The sequence below is a fragment of the Spermophilus citellus genome (genome assembly GCF_964194105.1).
Source record: "Spermophilus citellus genome assembly, chromosome: 15".
Classification (NCBI taxonomy): Eukaryota; Metazoa; Chordata; class Mammalia; order Rodentia; family Sciuridae; genus Spermophilus; species Spermophilus citellus.
This window is the reverse complement of record NC_138195.1, coordinates 20,108,176-20,125,918: the sequence shown is the minus strand read 5'-3', so window position 1 is coordinate 20,125,918 and position 17,743 is coordinate 20,108,176. Positions and strand designations below refer to the sequence as shown.

The 17,743-nt window shown below is 46.6% G+C and overlaps 1 protein-coding gene across 2 annotated transcripts in view; it reads right to left on the bottom strand.

Moving 5' to 3' along the window:
* Positions 1–545: 545 nt before the first annotated feature.
* The window catches only part of WDFY4 (WDFY family member 4), a 250,451-nt gene continuing 233,253 nt past the window's right edge, over positions 546–17,743 (bottom strand). Inside the window, exons 54-61 of one of the 2 annotated variants that reach the window (XM_081267492.1) lie at positions 15,708–15,855; positions 14,383–14,567; positions 13,386–13,544; positions 9,299–9,478; positions 7,421–7,603; positions 6,597–6,681; positions 1,956–2,067; positions 546–1,002 (exon numbers count right to left, since the gene is read on the bottom strand). In XM_081267492.1, coding sequence (XP_081123618.1) covers positions 936–1,002; positions 1,956–2,067; positions 6,597–6,681; positions 7,421–7,603; positions 9,299–9,478; positions 13,386–13,544; positions 14,383–14,567; positions 15,708–15,855 — 1,119 coding nt within the window. In that variant the 3' untranslated portion in view covers positions 546–935. The remainder of the gene's footprint in view (positions 1,003–1,955; positions 2,068–6,596; positions 6,682–7,420; positions 7,604–9,298; positions 9,479–13,385; positions 13,545–14,382; positions 14,568–15,707; positions 15,856–17,743) is intronic. The other variant, XM_081267493.1, reaches the window with a different exon arrangement.

The following is a 17,743-nucleotide window of genomic DNA, read 5'->3' as shown; positions in this document are numbered from 1 at the left end:
AGATTTTATTAAAGAAGCAGTGAATTTCCTTTCCAGGGGGTTCTGAAAGTCTTCAGGTGAGACGTTTCATTAGAATAAGCCCTTCAATGCCAGAGGACTGACCCAAGGGTGGTCCAGGTACTAGGAGATTCCTTAGAGGAGCACAAGTAACCACCCTACCTGCCACACATTTTCAGAAGAACACAATTCATATAGCAGAGTATATCTCCCCAAGAAAAGCTAGATCAACATGTGGAATTTGATCTCTGTGCAAGGACAGGCTCTGGGAAGGAGATTGCCAAGCCAGAGCCTAGCTGGGATCCACTGCCTGCTGTGACTGGAGAGGTGGGCAGGCATGCCCAGATAGGGAGTGTCACCTACAGTGACAGACTTCCCTACACATGCTCTGGGCAACACTCATGGCTACATACTATGGTTCAGCCACAGAGGCTGGGCCTGCTTAGTAGTGGCCACTTACTCCCCATGGCTTTCCTGCCTTTCTAAGTATGGAGATGAAAATATCTGAATGGAAAAGAGTGCCAATCTTAAACTCAAACATTCTTGCATTTGGAAAATAGTTGCTTTAATAAAATAGACAATATGACAGTTTCCATTAGTTTCCAATAATCAATCCCATGTTTTTCAGTGCAATAAGCCCTCGATAAGGTGAGTTGTATAATTTCACATGCAGCTTGTCATTAACAGCTCACAGTTTCTAGCATGAATGTGTGTTCTTATTCTTCTTATAGAAGTTCCATGGACCAGAGAAATGGTTGGGGTGTAGAACACTGGTTGCCAGAGAGTCCTTTTTTGAGAACCTGAGCACATGAGGCCCTGGAAGCTCCCCTTGGGTACAGAGCCCACCGCCCTGTGCCACATCAGCTGCCTTCCGCCTGGCGCTGCTGCCCCCAGGGACACGTGGCTACTGTGCCAGAGCCTCTGCCACCTTTTTCCTCCTACCCCTCTGCAGACCAGCAGAATATTCTTCCCTTCTCATCGCCAACCAGGAGCTTGGTCTGGTTTCTTGGGAAGAGGAAAAAAAGGAAAGAGTGTGATTATCGTGTATCCCAGCCAGCATGCAGGAAATTGCAACATGGAAGAAGGAGTGGGAGAATTGGAAACTATATTGAAGGGGGCTTTTGAGCTGGAGGCTTGTGACTCCCAAAGCACTGGGGGAAAGTGAAGCTTTCCCGGCTTCAGGGACCCAGCTGAGGCCCTGCCTCTGTCTCTCCAGCAACTCCAGGGGGAAGCTCCCGTTCTGTAGGACATGCATATAAGGCCCCAGGCCCAACAGGCAAGTTTCCAGTGAGGAGTGCAGCTCTGGACCCTTCTTCCTAATCCCCATGCCCGCTCCACCCCACCTAGTCCAGAACATCCAGCAATTCCCACCACCAGAGACTCACTGCAGAACGGCCCACTCCAGCACAGGGAGGAAGGAAGGGGCTTTAAGAGGTCAGAAGCCTCTTGAGACTACACCATCTAGTGTGCAGAGAGGTTAACCACAATAACTACTTCTACCTGGTCACACTAACAATGAAATAATGGGTATCAACTGTCATCTCTGATACTACATGGGCTTAGAGCCCTCAAAAGGCATTTTCTGTTAATGTAAGATGGTCATCTTACCAAATGCTATAATCAGCATTCAGGGGAATTCATGAAAAAAAGATCCTCTTTAGGATAAGATGACAAAACGATATGCTTCTTCTACCTTTTGAAATTCTTTAGAAATTCATGGATAGTCAAGCCCAAGAGAGAAAGAGCATGTGTGAGTTAAAAGAAAAACAAAAATAATCAAAAACACTCCCTAAGGCCCTGTAGGGCCAAGGTGCCTTCAGCAAGTGCCTGCCCTGCCCCCTGGGTCCCTGTGGTGAGGTGGCCTTTCTAAGTCTGAGGAGTCCAGAGCAGCTGGGACTTTTCTAAGGGTGGCCACAGCACCCTCTGCTGGAGGCCTGGGGAAACCAGGCTGCACTTACCTAGACACAGCCAGAGCTGTCACTGCAGGGCTGGTCTTGCTGGGTTTCCCAGTCAAAGCCAAGCTGACATCCAGCTCTCTACTCAGGGCAAGGTTCTTTTCCCACTTTTGGCCTGCGTAAAGCGTGTGAGAGAATAGTTAGAACACCCGAGTGGCTTCACATATGAGCCCGTGTGCATCCACACATGGAACCACAAACACATACACACATATTTATATTTGTGGTCAGCAACTTGTTAAATTGAGGGGGAAAATATATTTAATCTTGGCCTGTGCTGTTGCAAAAAGGGCCGTCCCAATTTAATTTGCAGGCTGTGATAGTTACATGTGCTGACGTGCCGCGGTATCCATTGTGTACCAAATTGGATTTGTGTATTATTGCTTTCTAAATTGCATGCCTAGTTCAGCAAAATTGTTCATCAGTGTTTACTGGCTTTATGCTTAATAAGATGCCCCATAATACCTTGCTGCCAGGATGTAATGCAGCCCGTAATTGCTTAGTAAAAATAAATTACATAAAGTCGACATTATCAACTTATCTAAATCCTCTCACGCCACAACCAATAATTAAATGCTGAGAACGTTTTTTCAAAAAATATAACTCAATGACTGTTACTTCACTCATTTTAATGACTGCATTTGGGGACAGACAGCAATTCCTTCAACATAAAGTGTGAGATGGAGAGATATCAGCTGGGTATGTGCCTATAAGGCCACTTTGCTGGACTTGGGGCAGGAGGCCAGGCAGCCCCAGATGTTCTGCGATGGTCACCTACATATGCAGACAGGCCCACATACCAGGAAATTCAGGAGGGCTACAAGTTGGGGAAGCTGCCTTGAATTAGAACCAGGCATTTGTAAATTCCTGTATAAGTCCAAATAACAAGCATTTCCTGACTGCTTTTTAGGTACCAGATTGAGTCCAGTCTAGGAGGTGATTTCTGGAATAAAATGTACCCAACTGGGTTGGTCCTTGCTGCAAATGACAAATAAATGAATTCCAGGCAGAAATTATATTACCTCTGCCCACAAATGCAGTCTCCTTAATATCATCAAAGATCTCCTTTCTTGCCCCTTAAGACATTTGAGGGGATACAATAATATAAACAGCAAGAGGACACACGTGCAAATATCTATGTGTCATGCTTAATACTGATCCCTTTCTAACAAAACAGTTTTGAGCAATATTATAAGAACAACATGCTTCCTTATTAAAGACCTCCAGCGGGTTAGGTTTGCAAATCTGCGCATAGATTTGTTGACTCTAAACTATGGCTCAATCTAATTTTTTTGACTATGTCTGCGCCATGGTGTCATTTTATCCTAATCTTTCCTGTAATGATAACCACCATCCTGGCAGTCAGTTGAGTGGGGCATGGTAAGGATGGTGTCCACTGCAACCATTCTGTAATTTCCCTTATGGTACTGGCTGTTATGTTCAAAGAGAATACATTGTCAGGAGTCTGAGAAAATAGCAACCATGACCGGCATTTGTGAATTCTTGTCTATATCAGTTGGTTTTCTGTCATCAGTACCCTACAAGATAGGAAATGTCTCCATTTGACATAGAGGAGAGGGGGCTAGACAAGTTTCTGGGACAGAGTTGGGTCTAGAGCCTCATTCCCCACTTCTCATTTGCTAGACCCCATGGCCAATGGATGCAGCTTCATCACAATTGTTTACACTGAATAGAGACCTGGGAGTCCAATGGCATGTCTAGATAACGGAATGGCTCTGAGATGCCTTTCCTTCACCTGTCCATCCACCCATCCACCCCTCCACCAATTTATCTACCATTCATTTGGGGGCATCCATCTATCAACCATGGACTAAGCTAATCTCTTTAGCCTATTGGGCCTGGATAGGTTCAAATGGGAAGTTGATCCTAAAACCAATATGGAGTGCAGTCTCATGCAGGTGTATTCCATGTAATCACTACAAACAAGCCTTCATCCTGAACGCTGGTACAAAACTTTCTCTCTCAGCTCCCTGGTTTCGTTAAAATTCATAAGGCTTATACTTCTCTTCTTTTCCACTGAAATGGGCTGATTCCTCATGGTCTCCAAGCACCCTAGGGATTCTAGGATAAGTTTATTGAATGTGGTTCTTAGTCAGTGGTGTTAGTCCTCTGGATCACCATAGATTGTTGACAAGGGTCCCTGGATGGTGTTATTTTGAAGGAAGGGATTCCCAGTGTAGAGCCTATGACAAAGCATGGGCTGAGGGGTTGTCCTATATGCTTACATAATAAAAGAGCCATGTTTTTGCATAACAAAACCAACTATTCATGAATTGATGACTAAATGAATCAACCAAGTATGAGATATTTTTTAAAATCATTGAAAATGGCTACTATTTTCAGAAGACAACCTTCAGAAATCAGGGAAATTCTCTCCTATGAATGATCACTTGTTGGAAAGCAGAACAAACAGGGAGCCAGCTACCAGAAGGGGTCAGTGTGATAGGAGATCTCTCACTTCACTATAGGATGTTTCTTTTTGATTGTGGGACCCAGGAAGGATGTCTCAGTTCTTGGCTGGAATCTTTGATGAAGCCAAAGCTGAGAGAGAAGTTTGGCTACACTGGAGAAAGCCGTGGTGGTGAATATTAGGTAGCTGGTCAGCCATGAATGGGTGAGCAGGGAAAGGACAATAAACAGTGACTGTTGTCCAACAAGCAAGGCCTCATCCAACAAGCAGGCCCCTGAAAGTTTGGGGCCTGTTATGTCACCTCCTGCCCCTCGGCCATAATTACATCCCCTTAAGACAAACTATTGTTTCAAAATCATGTCACACCCTACCAAGTGGCTTGGACCCTTTCTTATCATAAAAACTATGTCACAACTCCCAGTCACTCTGACCCTTACAAAGAAAGTTTGTCGAGGGTTATTCAAAGACTAATAGATCAACTAAGTGGGCAGGGAATTCATGCAAAAAACAGGGGGGCTCAATTTCCTTAAACTCTGCCTCTGTGGGCACCACACCATCCTCTATTGCAGGAGGTCCTAGCAGTTCCTATGCTGTCAGTCAAAAGTCAGAAGATGGACCTGGGCCAGTCTGATAGCACATGCCTGTAATCCCAGTGATTCAGGGGGCTGAGACAGGAGTATCACAGGTTCAAGGCCAGCCTCAGCAACTTAGCAAGCCCTTCAGCAACTTAGTGAGACCCTGTCTCAAAATAAAAAATAAAAAGGGCTGAGGATGTAGCTCAATCGTAAAATGCCCCTGGGTTCAATCCCCAGTACTGAAAAAAGAAAAAAATAAATAAATGGACCTGGGCAGGACTCTCTGGAAACTTCCCTGGGACTTCCAATAGAACTGGAGGGCAGGAGGGGTGTGCCCTCCTTCTCTCTCTGAGAAGATCTACTCTCTCCCTTGAGAGTGTCCTCTTTACCCTTTTCCTACCCTTTCTAATGAACTCACTCCAGCTACTCTGAGTCACATGTCTGAAATCTTTCTGGCAAGATCGCAAGAATTGGGGTAACCAGACAGAGGTGGTGGAAGAGGTGACAGCTTTGATGGTGTGTTTTGTGCCTGTGTTCATGGTGGAGGGGTTGGTGGTCCTGATCCCACATCAGAGGTTGGCATGATCCTGCAGTGGTTGGTGTGGATGCTCTAGTGGCAGAAGTTGAGAAGATGGTAACTTTGGTTGCTAGGTAACTTTGGGCAAGTTGCTGACCTCCCTGTTCCTCAGTTTTCTTATCTTCATCAAATGGTAGTGATATCCACTACAAAGGACTGCACGAGAAATGAGAAAATGGGTGAGAAGTGTTTGAGGTGGAAGCTGCACAGTCAGCTCTCTGCCATCTCAGCTTTATAATGGTGTCCATGATGGCACTTGTGGCGAGGCTATGAGGGCAGAAGGTGAAACAGGTTTTCTTACTTCAGTCTTATTTACCACAACTCAAAGTGGGCTTTGCTGCAGAATAGTGGTTCTCTTACTTTAGGGGCACACCACACATGTAAATGCTAACAACACCCAATCTTTTCCAATGGGTTAGACTGAGTAAAAGGATGGGGATCTATATTTTTAATAAGCCTCTTGCATTTTTTAAATATGTTCTCACAGATGCAGATGATCTACTTTTGAGGGATTTGCCATGGAGAATTGGGTGGGTGGATCCAGGTCAACGGGGCAATCTAGGACATGATGGAAACACTTCCTCAACCCTGGGGAAGTGTCCCTTCCCTTGCTCCTATCTGCAGCCTGGCTGTCCAGGCAAGTAGGCAGCTGGTTCCAGGTTGTGGGCTGGGGAGTCTGGCATTCCAGAGCCACCCAGACAGATGAAAAGCATCAAACCAAGATCACCAAAGTATGTTTTCTTCTCTGAAGCTCAGGGTTACCTGACATCCACCACATACCACCCCTGTGTCCAAGGAGCAGCCCAGGGGTCACTGGTTCTTGCAAGAATGAGGTGAGGACTCAAGAGGGTCTCTCATAATGCTTTACATTTCAACAGAAACTTTCAGTAAATAAACAGTCTCTTGTTCCCAAACCTGGCAGCAATCTCCAGAGCCTTAATGGCTTTCCTAAGCTCTGCAGACCTGGGTGGAACTGCAGCCGTGGGCCAAAAGCAGAGAGAAGGGAGGGAAAGAGGGTAGTTTGCAAGGTAAGGGTGGTCTCCTCCTGGCCAGGCAGGTACCTCTGGGGCTTGGAGGCTGAACTGAGGTCTCCTCTGCCGCTGTCTGCCTGGGAACAGACATTTTCACATCCTCAGTCTTCCAAATCTGTCCAGAAAAGAGAAAATATCATCAGCTGGGGAAATTATCATGTCTGCAGGCTGGGAGTGGCCCAACCTATTCTTTTACACTGGGAGGATCCTGAAGAAAGGGAAAGGGGCTGTCCTCTAACCCTTTCACTTCTGATGTTAATTTATCACCAGGGATGTTTAGACTCCAGTTCCCCTGTGTGGAGGTTCAGTTGAGAACAATGACAGTGTAGGTAGATTCGTTCCCACCTCTAGATCACTACATACTCTCCCTCCATCCCTGTCCCTGTACTGTGGAGACTCTGAAGTCAGTTTATTGTCAGATTACTAAGTTAACATCCTCTTGTTCCTAATTTCACCTCCTGGTTCTTTGTATCTGGGCCTTGGTCCCAATCCCTGCATGTGGGTGCTCTCAGGCCAACTGCATATGGCTTCTTACTGGATTTTTATTACTAAGGGAGAAGAACCAGCCTCCACTCAAGTGATGATTCTGTGAGCTTCTACTAGGCTTCATACAGCAGTGGTTGATCAGAAGCTCAATGATCTTGTTGAATGAATGAGTGCTGAGTACACAGAAGACTCCCACTTGTGCCCAGAGTGTACCTGCCACCCAGCTACCCCAGGCTCCTCTGGCTGACCCACAGGTTGAGACAACACCCCATGAAGCATGGATCCTGGGACTCTTCGGAGCAAGTAGGCAAAATGGAGATGGAGGTATTTCCTGTGTCATGTCCTCATTCTGCCCAAGACACACTTACCCGAACTATGCCATCGTGACTCCCAGTGATGATGACATGGTTTGTGTCCCATGCTGGCCCCTCCATCAGGCAGCAGCAGTTTATGGCTCCTTCTGGACCCCAGGCGGTGGTGATGCTGGCCAGGGGCTGTCCATTGACATTCCATAGGGACAAGTGGGCTCCAGCACAGGAGACAATGGTGCCCTGCAGCAGTGAGAACAGGCTTTACCCTAAGCTAGAGTCGCTGCTAGCCCATCTGCCACTTGCTTAGTCACTCACTTTGCATATCCAAGCACCCCAAACTACCATCTTGTAAAGACCAACTAAGGTCTCTCAAGACCCCCTAAGACATCACCTCTTTTCAGCTAATTCATAGGTCTGTTGTATCTTCACACAATTATAAATTCTTTGCTTATTTCATACTGCAATTATGTGTTTAGATATTGCTTTCCCCAGCAAATGTTGAATGGCCCACCTTTCAGGCTCTCCCAGCTCCCTCTCCATAGTCCTAATCTAGTGGCCATAGAAGACTCAGCCTGAAGACCACCCCTGGCTCTGGACATAGGGCCTATACATGGTTGGTCACTCCTGCTCCCAGAAAGACATTTTGGAGTTCCTCTGGTGGAGGGCGGGGTACAGAGGCTCAAGTGACTGCACATGGTTCATAAACTCGTGCAGTGCCCCTCAGGAGGAACTCTCTGAGGAGTCCCGTTCCCATTGTATCTCTGGAAAAGTTTACATTCAGAGGCTTTGCTTTCCAAGCCCTGTCTATCCTGTACCCAAGAAAGTAGTGGCCCTACCTTTTGCTAGGGATAGACTGCCTGAAGCCAAGGATTATGTCTAAAATATCTCTGCCCTGCTCCCAGCCCTGGGCCCAGAAAGCACATCCTGAACTCATCTGACTCCAGGACAACTTGCCTTGATGCCAGTGTTCTCCTGGGCTTAGGAACACAATTAATTATGCGTTTTATGTTCTCCAGATCAGGGATCGGGGCCTTCCCCAATACATCAACTCATCTACCTATTCATTTACCACATACAAATCCATCATTTGTTCATCAATCCTCCATCTGCTCATCCACTTATGCCCTCACAAATCCATCTATCCACACTCCCAACTATTTGTCCATCCATCCATCCATCCATCTATTTACCTACCATCCATCCACCTATTCATCCTTCTATCTTTCTACCTATCCATCCATCCATTCGTCTCCCATCCACATATCTAACATTAGTTCTATTCAAACCTACGGGGAACAACACTTCCAGCCAAAACTGGTACCAGAAGGTTCTTTCATATTCTCCCCTTCTCATTTGAGCTTTCTGCTCACATTATCCATGCAGCCAGCCCTGGAGGTTTTCTATGAGTAGAGGTAGAAACCTCTGTGTCTCAGGGAGCCCATGCCCCACAAAGGGGCTTCAAACCTAGAAGAAACTGCACACTGATGTACATATTTCTCTGTCTTCTCACACACATGTCCCTGAGAGGTTCACCTTTGCTAGCCAGCATGGAGGCAAAAACAGGGCACCAGGTTCAATAATTGACAGAGAGACCACAGACATTTGTTCATTCAACACTGAATTGCAGTTAGGAAGATAACTTCTTCAGCCATGCCTACCAGATATTTCTGCCCCACTCCCTGATGCCTATGCTAGACCAGACACCTCCCACTGCCCTAAACTCCCTGAGAACAGAAGGTGACAAAGTAAAAATTAAAGCTAGACTCAGATGTTTCCCATGCTCATCTGTAGTGAATGGTCTGTACATGTTAGGCCCTCTACACTCTGATCAGCATCTCTTTTGTCCCTAGGTTTTCTCTTGGAATATTGTTCAACATGCTACCATACAGATTCAAAGTCATGGGAGGCCACAGAATGAAGAAATAGGAACTTTACCGAGATGTCACTGATAGCGATGGCTGAGATGCCCTCCTGGTGGGGAGGCAGGCGAGCCACGTAGCTGAGGAGGTCCAGGTCCCACAAGATGCAGGTGGCATCCTGGGAGCCGCTCACCAGGAGGCTGAAGGCAACAGATGCTGCCAGGCATGTGACAGCCTGGGAGTGTCCATATAAAGCCTGGGGACAGGAAAGAGAATCATGAGTTATGAGGGGGGGTCCTCAATCCAGCTACCTGAAAGGACTCCCTAACTTCCATTTTACTCTTGGTCCCAGATGAGAAAACAGATTCAGCATGATTCAGTGACTTCAGAGCCTAAGTGTGGACATGTGCATGTGCAGGTGTGCAGGTCCACTGCTGGCATCTGGGTTTCATCCATTTCCAGAGGTTGAGGCCCAGATGGGGAGAATCAATGGTCCCTTTATGACAACCCAACCAGGGGTTAGCAGTGGCCTTATTCTTTGTCTTCCCCTGAATTCATCTGAAATCCAAAGCAGTCCATAACATGATTAAGTTTCAACAGATAAAGTTGAGACATATAAAGTCTCAACAGACCAGCAGCCTCAACAGCATCTGGAGTTTGCTGGCTATGCAAATTATTGGGCTATAGCCCCAGACCCACTGAATCAAGCGCTGAGGGTGAGGCCATGTATCACAAGCCCTCCAGGAGATTTTCAGTGCATGCTCAAGTGGGAGATGCATCCCTCTAGGAAACTCAGAAACAAATGTGCTTTTGAACTAAACAGAAGGAGGAAAGGAGGTCAAGTCATGTCAAAAAGTTTTGACTTTTTGAGTATGATGGATCTGGGTTCATGTCCAGTGGGGACTTAAGGCCTTGCTCTTGGCCCTCAGGTGTATCTAATTTGGGGCTTGGCCTGATTCATGAATGGTTTCATGTTCAGATCTGGCTGGAGGCCTTGGTTTCTCTGTATGTGTTCCTAAGGGGCTAAGGTACCCCTGGGCCAATTGCTGCTGGTAATTGTGAATATTCCATCTCAAGCAACCCAGAAAGCCTGATCTGAGACTCTCTATGCTATACATGCTTGCTGTTCCCTGCAATAAGCCATGGGGTTATGGAGGTGGTATTATGGAATGTGATTGTCCTGGCTTACCTAGTGGCAAACCTCCACCCTTAGGGCACAGACAACTGCTCACTCATTTGGGTCAATGAGGCTGAGCATCATTTTTCAAAGCTGTCACTTTGCCTGATCAAAGCAATTAAAATTTTCAGCCACAGGTTCTTGTTTGTCCTCAATGGATCCTAATGTGACACCAACCAGATGGTGATGGCAAATTTTTGCACATGATCCATGGAAGAAGATTTGGGTTGTTTCAGGAAAATGGAAACTATCTAAATAAACAGAAGAAAGAGAGGATTTGACGGGACTTTCTGATCCTCTTCCCAGAATGAACTAAGTCTGATGATTACGTTCTGACCACAGGAACACAGCAACTCCAAAGGGGGGACACAAAAGGGTTCCCTGCTGGGGACCCAGAGAGAGCAGCTCTGAGAATGCACCTTCCAAGGGGCAGCTTGTGTACACAGCACTGCCCACTTGGTTATCCAGCCCATCAGCTATGGCAATAGAAAGCATCGGGCCCCCCATCATTTGGAAAGCAAGGGAAATCAAGGAAGTTTACAACACTTTTAAATGTGTTCCCTGTGGGCTCTTTAGTTTTTCGGAATAATACTTCTCTATAGGCCAATTAAAATATCTTTATTATATCATCTTATACCTAAATAAAGTAGCAAAAACTAAATGTAATCAAATAAAAACCTCTCAAAATAATTCCTCATGATGATTATGTTGCAATGAGATGGGTACTCTTAATTAATTGTTGGTGGCATTGTAAAGTTATAGAACCATTTTGGAAAACATTATGTCACTGTGCAATAATTCTACTCCTCAAAATTTATCATAAGGAAAACAATCAGAAGCAAACAAGATGTTTTCTGCAGCATTATTCAAAATTGCTAAAACTTGGAAATAACTTAATTGTTTTGTTTTAGAAGAATTGGTTTATTAAACTGTGGTGTACTGACATAACAAAACAATTGAAATGTAATTTTATGGAAATGAAATAATCTGGAACAATTGAAATGTAAATTATAGAGGCTGTAGAAAAAATAAAAACAATTTGATAGGCTAGGTGGGTAAAAATGGAATAAAAATATCTGCACAAAGATCAGAAAAGTATAAATATGTATATCAGGGATTGCAGTATGCAAAAAATGAAAACTTTTGTGCAGATTATAGACAGTTGTCTTTGAAGTGAATTTGAAATTTCTCCTTAATGTTATAATATCTTTAAACACTTTTAAAGTTGTTTATGAAGTTATTTAATGATGACTTCTCTGTCTACAGGTCAGGGAGGGATCTCTTTACTGAGTACCCAATGGTTTGGGGGAATCCCCAAGGCCACATGAGACTTTACAGGAAAATGATAAAGCGTTTTATCATTTAGTCTAGAAAGTAAGAGCATGTGAAATTCCCTATGCCCTTTTCTCTGGATTTGGAGTTAGGAGAGGATGATACATTGCATTTTTATGGTTTCAATATCATGGGCTCTCTGGCGCACCTTTACTGCTAAGGGGGAGTTCAGAGTAGCAGCAGAAGGGTCATCTCCAAGGTCAGGATGGAACTGCCTGCAGTCTCTGGGGTGAGTCATAAATAGGTATCAGTGATATTTGAGGAAGGAGGACACTCTGGCTTTCATTTCCAGTCTCTTAGACCAGTCCACTGACAACTGATTGGTATTGGGACCAGGAGTCAGAAAACCTCCAGGAGCAACCTGAAAGTTTGGAAAGGCTTGAAGTACCACTGTTGCTTGGGGAGATTTCCTTGGAGAGTGAGTATGGGGGTAGGGCACCTGCACATGCCTACAGAGCCATATCTCAGTAAGTGCCAGCACCCCAGGATGAATGATCTCCCTCCCTCACTGCTCCATTCACTGCTTCATGGCCCAATTATTAAGCGCACACCCTGCACTGCCCCAGGCCATGGCAGCAGGGGAGAAGGGCAGGTCCTGGGAGACAAACTGACTTGAAAGTCATCTAGGGAAACCCAGAATCTGTGGGTTCAGTGAAGCATGATCACTTTAGGAATCTGGTCCAGGTGAATTTTGTGTGTTTTATTTTGTATGTTTATTTTATTCCGTGTGTGTGTGTGTGTGTGTGTGTGTGTGTGTGTGTGTGTGTGTAGAGTTACTTGGGGGCTATGGCCAAATAAAAAAAGTGTGGAAATTATTTTTGGTTCAAGTTGGAGGTTCAAGTTATATTCTAAGGCAAGTTCAAGAGCACTCAGGGAGAAAGCATGGGATTTTGAGGTAAACAAACCCAGGCTCCAATGCACACTTATCCTTTCTGAGACTGTTTCCTTGTCTGAAATTGAGAATAACATTCCTTTGCAAGAATAAAATTAGTGCTGAGAGAGGCTCTGGTGCATTCTGTGCGTTAAGTAAATGACAGTCCCACCCTGATCAGTATTACCAGTGGTGTTGGTCAAGAGGTAGGGCCAGTTCTGCTTCCGGCTCACCCACTGTTGGTTCTATTCTTGCTGCAATCACTTCCCTTCTGAAACCATCTCATTCCTGGGTCTGTGAACTTAGATGAGCCCTGCACTTCTTTGCATCTCAGTTTTATTCACTAAGAAAATAGGGTGATAATATAGTTGTTTTACACAAGTGTTGTCTGGGAAAATGAGGCAATCCATGGATAAGTGCTTGACACAGTGGCCAGTCCATGACTAATGCACAGAAAAGAATCATCTGGTGCAAGGAAAACGACTTCACTAGCCCCGAGTGTGAATGGCAGCAGCTGCCGGTGCCTGGTGTAGCACCTCCACAGAGGCACCTGCCCCGCGCTCACCAGATCTACCCAGGAGACAGCTGTGGGCCACCCTCCACTCCTCACAGTGCTCCCTCTCGAGGAAGGCAGGCTCCTCATCCAGCAGGGAGTAGAGGTGTTCAGGTACCACTGCTGTGCAAGGCACTGCACCTGCCTGAGGTACCTTGCCTGCCAGCAGTCCTGTCCCTGCCCCAAATGCTGTCCCTGCCTGAGGCAACACACCTGCTTGAGGTACGTACCTGCCTGAGGCGCAGGCCTCTTGGGTGGCCTTTGACCATGCTGAGCTCCCACACACACACCACAGCACTGGCCCCAGAGGTGACAATCATTGTGGAGGTTGGGCACACAGCACACAGACAGCGGCCCCAGGCAGCTAGGTTCTCGAAGGTCATCAGGATCTGTGGAAAATGGGGAATGAGCACTGGGTAAGGCTGGCAGTGGCCAGGAAGCCAGGACAGATTGGAGATACCCCAGCAAGTCTGGGTGCCCTGGGATCCAGGGAGAAGTCATGTGTTCAGGATCCAGAAGCAGGTGACCAGATCCAGGCCATTCCAAGTCTATCTCTAAGGTGGAACTTCTACTCTAGTGGTGGTGAGAGATAGGTAGAGGGATGCCACGAGATCCTGTGAGCACCAGAGGCAGCAGCTCAGCATGAGGTGGTGGGGACAACTTTCAGATGGGGGCGTTTCTGAAGCCAGTTTTGATGGCTGCCTCATGAAGCCAGTTGGTGAAAGTGAGCATGGAGGGTTGGGAATTTGTTGGATGTGATAGGATGGGGTGGGAGGAGAGAGGCGCTGGGGAGAAGGTAGAAACAGCTGGAAGATAAAGGATGGGTGGGAAGTCTTGCTCCTGAAAGGCTGCTGGATGTTTAGCAAGTGTCCTCTGAGTCTAAGCCATGCCTGGAATGGCAGGAAGCCCCAGACTTTCTCACTCACACTGAGTGCACATCTCGGTGGGCTCCATGTAATCAGGGGACCAGCCAAACTTTGCTTTGAAGGAGAAGGGTATGCTGCCAACGTGAAAGTTCAGCTCCTTGGAATGCGGATTGGAGGTCTGGCTCAAGAGGGTCTTTTCAGGATTGCATGAACCCTTTCTCTCCTAGGCTATGAGCACAACCTCAGGGGGAAGTGTGTGTGGGTGGCTGTCCCTGCCTTGGGCTCACTGATCTAGAGACATTTCAGCACTGGAGGAAGGTGGAGGTCCTGATGCTGGTTCTGTTCCCCTGTGGCCACTCACCTTGTCTGAGCCATAGCTCCCCAGGCAGCAGCTGAAGTCATCAAAGCCCCAGCTAAAGGTCCTGTTCCAGAGAGGAGGCAGCAGCACCTTGTTCTTCTCCACAGCCAGGATGGTCTTCTCGGTAGGGACAATGTGGCCAATGGCCCCTTTGGGGGACTCTGATCCTAGGGAGAAAAGGTACATATCTGCCCCCCAGTTAGTATGGCAGAAACTATGTAGTGAAGGAACAACACCTATTTTAGCTGGGCCCAGAAAGAAGGAGTCCCTGCAGGCCAAGCATGTGCAAGACAGGCAGCAGCTCCCTAAGGCGGCCTTAGGCCTATGATGGCCCATGTCCCCTCTCCTTGGCTCCTCTAGCTTGGGCACACACATTAAGCCAGTGGCCACATAAGGCTTCAGTCTCATCAATGACGCCAGGAGAGGAGGAGGCCAGGTTGGCTGTTGGGGCAGATGACACAAAGCCATAGGGCTTCAGGGTGACTCTGCCTATCCAGCGCTTCCTGCCTTACTCAGGGAGGGGGCCCATGATCTGGGGCATGGCCACAGTCCTTCAGTAGCTGCACTGTAGAGGCCATGCTTAAACCCAGCTGGAATACAGCTCAGAGTTCAGGGTTTGCTGAACTCTATTCCAAGCCTGGTGATCCTGGGCAAGTCAATCTATCCCTTTCTACCTCAGGGGCTCTTCTGTGGAATGAATATAATGATCCGTCTCAGTGTGTTCCATTTAGCGTGTGTGAGGACTCACTGCTGAGAATGTACATCTTATCCACTCCATGACGAGGGCCACCCAGTTCCCTGCCCTGTGCTGGGTAAAACGGGAGACCCACCCAATTCCTGGGCCCTACAAGCTACAGAGCTAGGAAACAATTGGGCTGGGACTCACACCAGTCTGTCTGCCCCAAGGCACATGTTCTTAGCAACCAGTGCCAGGCCCACCTGGGTTCTTGGGATCAACTGTGGCCAAGGCATGGAGGTGGCAAGTCTGCCTTGGAAAATTTGAGACTGTTTTTTTAGAGGGGAGGAGAGAGAGGGAAGGGTGTTTGTATATGTATCTATAGATTGTTATGTATATAAGTGTGTATGCATGCAAGAAAGAGAGGAGAGTATGTATATCTGAGGCATACAGACATGCAGGTCTTCAGCAGTCAGGGTCTAATGGAGGTACTGGAAACTTCCAGGCCTCCCCAGATGTATTTGGAGATTAAGCCATTCAAAGCCAGACCCCAGTACTTGGCCAGGCCTATGCCCTGAATCTCCAGAGGAACCCAGTCTCTGAAAGGACCACCTTGGGACAGGGTAAAGAACAAGCAGGGGTAGGTAATCACCTTTGACTGTGACTTGGGAGGGCCTCAGTGACTGTAGGCTGTAGAGAAAGGACTGCGAGTGGCTAGGCAGGCTGGCAGGCGTGGAGACATCCTTCCCAGGTGACGGCTTCCCTGTGGTGGTCCTGGCTGGGTGGGGTTTACTGAAGAGCTAGAGAGGCACATATATTGCACAGGTCATTAGGGAACAGATGTCCAGAGGAGGAGCTTTCCCTATGCACACTACAGCTGTGCCTTGATCTGGGCACTGTCAGGACTGGGCTTTCTCTTCAAGGAGCTAGAGCATAAACGGAACCCTCCTATCTGACCCTCAAATGTTGCAAGATGAAGGGCTTGGAGTTCAGAGAGGAGCAGTGACTTTCTCAAGGTCACAGAGCTAGTTCTCCTAGCTGCCAAATCTCTTCTTCCCCAAACTGCCTGGGCAAAGGCTGACCTTGTTAAGGCCCTGGTCTCCAAGAGAGCTGCCTCTCACACCCTGGAGTTAACAGGACACCCTGTCCCTCCCTTGATCACAGGGCTCCCTTTATTTGCTTGGGCTTTTTCTCAGGTTTTTCTTTCCTCCCTTATAAGCTCTTTGCAGCCGCATTCATCCAACTATCAACACAGAGTTCTTGAATGTACCTATTCAAATATTCCAAACAGCACAGTCAAACCTTGCTAGTGGACTTTCTTATTCTCATTTTCTTCAGATCTCTGCCATCACACTGTCCCCAATGCCAAAGTTTTTGGACATTTTGGAAAAAGGTTAAGTGCAAGGCTGCACTGTCTGGCCCGTTCCTTCCTGCTGGAGCAGCGTGTGCATCTACAGCCAGCTCTGGCTCTCTAGCTGCCCTCCCTGGCTGGGCTCCTGCAAGGTTGCTTTCTCCAGTCATCTGCATCCTGCATTCCCAGAAGGAAACATCTGCCAGACACCACACTGGAAAGAACCAGGGTGGGAGCTGGTCCTCACCGGGCACAGAAGTGGGACAGAGGTCAAGTTTAATGGGCAGTTGGGGGTTTCAGAGAAGCATTGGCTCAGCCCTTGGTCAAATGCTAAAAAAATCTAGTAAAACTGTGTTGGTGATCAATTCAAACACAAATCAAAACAATGGCTTTTCAAGGAGCATTTTGTAGTGCACATTCTTTCTCACACAGAATGACTAATGTGTCCACAGACTGGGTCTCTGTTCTCTGCAACAGCTTTAGTAGGCACCGTGCCTGGACGGAAGAGTGTGTGACCTCAAGCACTTTAATCTTGTTTAAAAGACTGGGATAGCTTGGGAATTCTCATTCTAATAATTACTTAGAAGTATTCTTTGGGGAGTGGGGGTAATAGGGATTGAACTCAGGGGCCACTGAGCCACATCCCCAGCTCTATTTTGTATTTTATTTAGACACAATGTCTCACTGAGTTGCACAGTGCCTTGCTTTTGCTGAGGCTGGTATTGAATTTGTAATCCTCCTGCCTCAGTCTCCTGAGCTGCTGGGATTTACAGGTGTATGCCACCATGCCCAGCTAGAAATATTTTAAAAGCTCACATGGATATATAGGTTAAGCATTCCTAATCCAAAAATCAAAAATCTGAAATGCTCTGAAGTTCCAAATCTTGTGAGTGCTCACATGATGCTCAAGACATTTTAAACTTTGAAGCATTTCAAATTTCAGGTTTTTGAATTAGGGATGCTCAACAGGAAAAGTTAATGCAAACATTAAAACAAACTAACTAAAATCTGAAATACTTCTGCACCAAAGTATTTCAGATAAGGATATGAGTATCCTATGTCACTACATAAAATAAGAATATAAAATTGTATATACTTCATGATTATACTGATGGGAAAGTATCTGTGCATGTGTACAAGGCTGCAAGTGCATAAAACTGGACCCAGTTGGATGGGTGGTGCCTACTTGGAAGTATTTCATTGCTTTTTCTGTATTATATATTTTTTAAATCTGACAAACAAAACCTCTAGGCCACTGAGTTTCCTAAAATCTTCCCCCTTTCCAAAAAACTGCAAACATTGTATGTGCCATCTAATCTCCAAGTCACCTCATGCCC